Raw genomic sequence first — 6,438 nt, forward strand, 5'->3', positions numbered from 1 at the left:
TTGGATTTTGTTAATCAAAATAAAATAGGTGTGAATGGAAAATGGTGGGAAAAGAAATGGAGGGAAATGAAAGTTTGAATAAGTCCATTTTACAAAGGAACTTTGTCCCTCATTGGATAGGAAGAGGAAAATTCTTGTGCTTATATATAGAAGCACTTCTTCTAGTTCTTAGAGAGTTGAGAAGAGAGCAAGCCTCGCACCGTCATCATCATCGCTCGCTCGGCTTCGGCTTCGGATTTGAATTTGGATTTGGATTTGGTCAATTGATATGATTAATTGATAATTTTTTTGGATCAAATTTAGTCTCCATTTCCGTCATTTAATATTTCCTTTCCTAATATTTTTGCGTGGAAAATTATTTAAATTCGCGGCACTTCCAACGGTCAATTTCGCGACCATCCAGTCGGTTCTGTCGAATAGATACCTCTTCGCCCAAACAGGCACCTTTGCACCTGTTGGAACTCAACTCTGTTGGCTATAAATATGAGGCTCGGTCTCATTTTTCACCACCAAAAAATCTGAAATCTCTCCCCTCTATCTTCTGCATTCTGCATTGTTTTTCAAAAGCAAAAATGTAAGTATTTTGTGTGATTTGCTCCGCCATTTGAGTTCGTCGAAGTTCTGTGATTTGAAGTGCCGCTATCACAGAATAGTTATTCCGTTCTATCCTGGGAGGAATTAATCCTAAACCTTGGACAACTGCGAGAGGATTAAATTCTTTAAGGACACACAAGAAACTTGTGGGCTCGAAATTTTTCTATTTTGTTTTCTTAAACTAACGTTTACTGATTTTCTGGTTTTCAATACAGTGTGGTAACATTCTAATTGTTAGATTTTTGGTGATAGGAACCAAGCTGGTTATGAAAACTAATCGTATTATACTACTATTCAGTAAAAAGAGATAAAATTCTAGTTATTTGATTGGAAAAAAAGTGCATGATTAACGTAGGTTAATTCTTTCTTTAGCTTCAAGAAATTCAAATTTGAAGTACAAAACAAAAATGGATCGTCTGCGGACAAGCAAAATGGAACATTTTAGCACGTAGAGAAATCTGCCTTCTATATTATGCTTGTTTAATATGCTCTTGCAGTCCTGCTATTAGTGTCAATTGAATCTGCTTGTTTAGTTCTTAATGAAATAAATAATCCACAAAAAAATAATTGGAAAGATATGTTAGATTACACGCTTATTAGTGCAACAACTTTTTTGGTAAGCTCTTTGTAATTCTACTCCTAACACTTGATTTTGCATTATTCTGAGTGATAGTACTAACTTTTTTCTCCTACTTAATTTTCTTGTTTTTTCATCTAATTTTCATATATTTAGTTATGTGTTACTTTGTCTTTCTTCACATAGTGACGATAATAAATTGTTTGCTAAGAAAATTTAAAAAATAAAATAATAAACATATGAAGAGCACTTGAATCATGTTAAGAAAATTCAACTGTCTACTATATATATATATATACAAAAATAATATTACTTATATATACAATAAAAAAAATTCGACTCAAACAAAGTACTTGCTCCTTAAAGAAATAGGTGGTTGGGAAAAGAAAATTAAAAAATAGTTAGAGGGGAGGCGCGAAACCGTTAGTGATTGTGGAGGACGCGGTTCATTCCCTTTACAACTTGCATTTTTATTTCTTTCCCATTTTCCATTAAACCCTAACCCCATGAACTCCGATTGTCTCTCTGTTTTGTCTGTATATTAAATCGACAAATCCAACGCCTGAAGTTTATGAAATAGCAGTGCGAGCTCATTTTGACCGATCGATTTGATCGATCGGGTTTTTAGTTTCTTTCTATTGCTTTTGTTTACAATAAATAATAGTAGAACCTTAGGAAGATGTCGAAGTTGTATGGAGGGGATTTCAATCAGAAGATAGATTACGTGTTCAAGGTGGTGCTGATCGGGGATTCTGCGGTTGGGAAATCGCAGCTATTGGCCCGGTTTTCGAGGAATGAGTTTAGTCTTGATTCTAAGGCCACCATCGGTGTTGAATTCCAGACAAGGACCTTAGATATCGATCATAAGACTGTTAAGGCTCAGATTTGGGACACTGCTGGTCAAGAAAGGTAATTTTACTTACAGTGATCAATGTAGATCTGTCAATCTCAAGATAATTGTGATTTAGTACTAATTATCGACTTTTGATTTGTGAATTATGTGAATTGGTATTTGTTTGATATGGGTTTGATCAAATTGGTATCTGATATGCTATGCAGTGACTTAAAAGACTGTACTATGAGTCTGATATGCTTACTAAGGTGTATTCTTTTCGAGCTATGACCAGATATGTTTCTGTGTTTGATAAGAACTTTGTCTTTTAGAAGGGATATACAAGTAATAGTGAACCCCAAAATATGGAGTATTGGAATGCAACGGGTTCAAATTGAGCAAAATGATTACTTATTATTCACATAACCGACCCCATTTGGCTTGGAATTGTGGATATTGAGGAATCATATAAATGACGCCAATTAGATTAGCATTGTTTTAGATTGTAAAGGTTTGCCCCTTTTTAATACATCTAATGCCTCGCCTCATATTCTGTGTTGGGTCATTTGATTCTTTATTATCTTTTTCATACTCATGTTGTATCAATCCCTAGTTTGAATTACCTTCCAAATTCTATTTCTTTTGTTGATAAAGTGTGCATTTTATTGATTTAATTGGGGATAACCCCATATGAAATGATACTATGTAATAGAACACGTTCTAGATAAAAATGTGATCCTATACAAAAAAGACCCAATCATCTATACTAATTGGAATTTCATATTTTCTCAAGGAATTTCTACATAAAACATAAATGATCCTCTTTTTTGATAAGCCCGGAAACATAAATGATCCTCTATTACGTACAAAAGAGTTTTCAACCCCTTCAAAAGTTATTTTCTTCCTTGTTTTCTAAATTTCCAAGTGAGTGCCAAAGGAACCATTTCCTCTGCTCTAGTCATCCTCCTTTTTCTGCTGACTACCCAACTTAGTAGCGAACTTTTAACAAAATATGGCATTAATCTTTCGATACCCAACATATTCCAAATTACTCCACAATCTGTGCACAAGCTGAAATTTTAGCAGCAAGTCATTCAAATCTTCCGCTGATTTCTTGCACACAAAAAAACCAACTGATATGAGTTATATTCCTCTTTATCAAGTTCTCGGATGTCATGATCAAATCCGTTCCTCTCCCCTCCTCCCCCCCCCCCCCTAAAACCCCCCCCAAACCCCCAACACACACACACACACAAAAGGAGTCCAGCAAGTCCTTGGAGGGTACATGTAGCTGTTTAATCAAGAGCATATATATCATTACCTTCATTGCCATGTCCATCTTTATGGAGTTGAGCCAAGAATTCCTTATGTTATTTCTCTGACTTGTTTAATTTGGTTGTTGTCAAGTTTTTTACCATTTTCTTGGGTTACTTTAATTTCTCAGTTTCTGCTGCCCTGGTTTTAAATTTATGAACTTCATAAATTAAAAGATAGCTATTAGTAGGTTTCTTTTCCAACCAGAGAGTGGACAGGTGTCTGGGCTACCTAAAATTCTCACATAATTCAGTGTCATCGTGGGAACGCCTTCCCCTGGATTATATGTTTTGCATTTGTAAGCCAGGTAGATGGAACTGTAGCTAAAGACAGTCTATGCTGGTACTGAACGACAACTCCATGCAGAATTATGAACATAACCACTTTGAGACAATCCAACTTTGATTCTGGGGAAAATGGTAGTTATAAATTCTATTTCCCTTTTCTTTTTAGGACTATAGGATAGTTGCAGGTATCATTGTTATCAGTATTCTATATCACCTTGAGGAGAGAATGTATCTGCCTTGAAGGGCTGTGACTACATGATATTTGGTGTAGAATGTCTAAAAACCAATTGTTTTTGGTCATAAAAAAGAAGAATTATCTTTTTTGATTAATACAACCATATGTGGAAGATATTTCTTTGTGAGACCAGTCAAGTGCAATGAACATCAGAGTGCTTAAGAAGTTCAGTCCTGTTTGTAGGTTTTGCATTCGTGTGTGAAATGAGTACCCTCCTAAGAAAGAAAAGAAAGAAATGGATTTCAATATGCATTTAACATAATTTCAATGTCATACCGAATTCAGGAAAACTGAATGTATTAAATACTTATGCTCGGTGCAACTTTAAAATCTGGACTATGATTCCTCTGGGTCTTTTCTTGTTAACCATTTGATTTTTGTTATGCGCCCCTCAGGAGAGAAATTAAGAGTCACATCACAAAGGCAATATGTGTGGTGATTGACGACTGAATGCGTGTAGAAATGCTTTAATACCAAACATGAATGTGAAGTGAGGAGAGAGTTGCAAAAAGAAAAAAGAAACTGAAGCATAAAAGATAGTTGACAATTCGACATAGTCCGGTAACTACTAATCAGATGGTGGACACCCTTTACCTTTTAATGATATGAGAACAAAGATGTGCTATGCATAACTTAGTAGTTGTTTTGTTCTATATACATGCACTATTATGGTCATTCATGATTATGATTGTGCTTGTCGCAAGAAAGCTGCTATTTTCCAGATGCTCCATGTGCCCTTTTGGGTCTCAAAACTTATGTTTGGTGTGTGGCTCCAGATATAGGGCAGTAACAAGTGCATACTACCGAGGTGCTGTTGGAGCAATGCTGGTCTATGACATCACCAAACGTCAATCTTTTGATCATGTTGCTAGGTGGTTGGAGGAACTGCGGGGCCATGCTGATAAGAACATTGTCATCATGCTTGTAGGCAACAAGACTGACCTGGGTAGTCTTCGCGCTGTACCTACTGAGGACGCCAAAGAGTTTGCTGAGAAGGAGAACCTATTCTTTATTGAAACATCGGCCCTAGAAGCAACAAATGTTGAGACAGCATTTGTTAATGTCTTGACGGAGATATATAGGGTTGTGAGCAAGAAATCCCTTGTTGCCAATGAGGCAGAATCAGCTGGGAGTTCAGCACTCCTCAGGGGAAAGGAAATTGTTGTTCCTGGCCAAGAACCTGTACCAAGTGGGAGCTCATACAGCTGTTGCAGATCTTCATAGGATTGATCTTTTCCAGAGGTTTATATGTGGGTATTATCAGGTAATAAGTTTTTTTGGTCACTTGTAGCTCTCAACGGCTTCCACTTCTTGATGTCTGGTTCCCTTCTTTCTGTGACATTTATACTTTTCCTTCCCGGTACTGATGAGCAAGAGAGATGTCATGATCCCTGAGGTGCAATGCTATTGCTACAGTAGAATTAGATTGTTTTCATTCTTCTTGTAGGTTTTCACAAGCTTACAAGTATGGCATTGTCTTCTGAGGGGATTTAAGTTTGATGTGTTCCATTGTATCATAATCACGTAAGATTGTTTTCTTTCTTGCTTTTACTTCCTGATACCTGAAATTGTAACTTGCAGCAATTGAAAACGAACCAAAAACATTACATACTGATCAATTAAAGTACACACGTCATTTCACTTTCTTAAGGGAGCACTGGAAATCTTTTTCTTACTTCTCTATAGTATACATCTTGACTTCCTGCAGCTATTCCATGCATTTCTGCTTCCCTGCCTTGGAGACTCCTGTCTTTTTTTTTCCCGCTATAGTTTACATCATTTGAATAGGGAAGAGCGAGTGCTGGGAGAGATTGATTACTGTTGGCCGCTTTTAGATATGGTATTTAATTTAAGACTAAAGCTTAGCCAAATTCTGAAAATTTCAGACCCTTCTGCTTCAGATCTTCGGGTATGAAATTTTGAACTGCTAGAGAATGTCTGAAGTTTGATCTGCCCAAATCAAATTTGACAGTTTATACTTCAAACTCGACAGTCTGAAGTTTGAAACTTCAGGCTCACGGTTGAAATTTCCAGACATGAGGTCTGAAGTTTGATTATAAGATAGCTAAACTTTAAAATCTTTGTAAATTTTGACTTTTCTTTAAATAATGGTCCTAAAAATGAAAATTTGTGCATTTCGCCCTATTGAACTTGGGGGAAAGTGCACTGTTAGTCACTAATTAGAGATGTCTTTACTCTTTAGCCACTGTTTAAAATGTATTTACTCTTTAGCCAGTGCTTAATATTTTTTGTCCGCCCAGACGATAATACCTCTGTGCTAGACATGGGTGTTGTGTAAATATTAAGGACATGGTGTCCTTAACTTCATGAATGCTGTGTAAATATTAAGGCCAAAGTTTCATGTTATGTCCTTAACTTCATATGTGCAGTGTAAATATTAAACACATGGAGTCCTTAACTTCATGTGTGCAGTGTAAATGTTAAGGACATAATGTCCTTAACTTGTATTTGCACCTTTTGTTGTTAAATTTTAGGACCTCATGTCCATAACTTCATATATGCAGTATAAGTGTTAAGGACATAGTGTCCTTAACTTTATGAGTGTTGTGTAAATATTAAGGATATAGTGTCCCTAAAT

The 6,438-nt window shown here is 36.1% G+C and overlaps 1 protein-coding gene across 2 annotated transcripts; it reads left to right on the forward strand.

Moving 5' to 3' along the window:
• Positions 1-1,566: 1,566 nt before the first annotated feature.
• On the forward strand, positions 1,567-5,485 carry LOC109215663 (ras-related protein RGP1-like). Of its 2 annotated transcripts, XM_019379771.1 has the most exons (3): positions 1,567-2,080; positions 4,616-5,103; positions 5,287-5,485. In XM_019379771.1, the coding sequence occupies exons 1-2, from the start codon at positions 1,851-1,853 to the stop codon at positions 5,061-5,063; spliced, it is 678 nt and encodes a 225-aa protein (XP_019235316.1). In that variant the 5' UTR covers positions 1,567-1,850; the 3' UTR covers positions 5,064-5,103; positions 5,287-5,485. The 2 variants fall into 2 exon arrangements, with proteins under 2 accessions (XP_019235316.1, XP_019235314.1); XM_019379769.1 differs by having other exon boundaries at positions 1,568-2,080; positions 4,616-5,485.
• The last annotated feature ends 953 nt before the right edge of the window (positions 5,486-6,438 follow it).

This window comes from Nicotiana attenuata, unplaced genomic scaffold (assembly GCF_001879085.1).
Source record: "Nicotiana attenuata strain UT unplaced genomic scaffold, NIATTr2, whole genome shotgun sequence".
In the NCBI taxonomy this organism is placed as follows: domain Eukaryota; kingdom Viridiplantae; phylum Streptophyta; class Magnoliopsida; order Solanales; family Solanaceae; genus Nicotiana; species Nicotiana attenuata.

Coding starts and splice junctions, on each gene's coding strand:
- LOC109215663 (XM_019379771.1), top strand. CDS start 1,851: ATGTCGAAGTTGTATGGAGGGGATTTCAATCAGAAGATAGATTACGTG. Junction 2,081..4,615: donor GACACTGCTGGTCAAGAAAG/GTAATTTTACTT, acceptor GTGTGGCTCCAG/ATATAGGGCAGTAACAAGTG.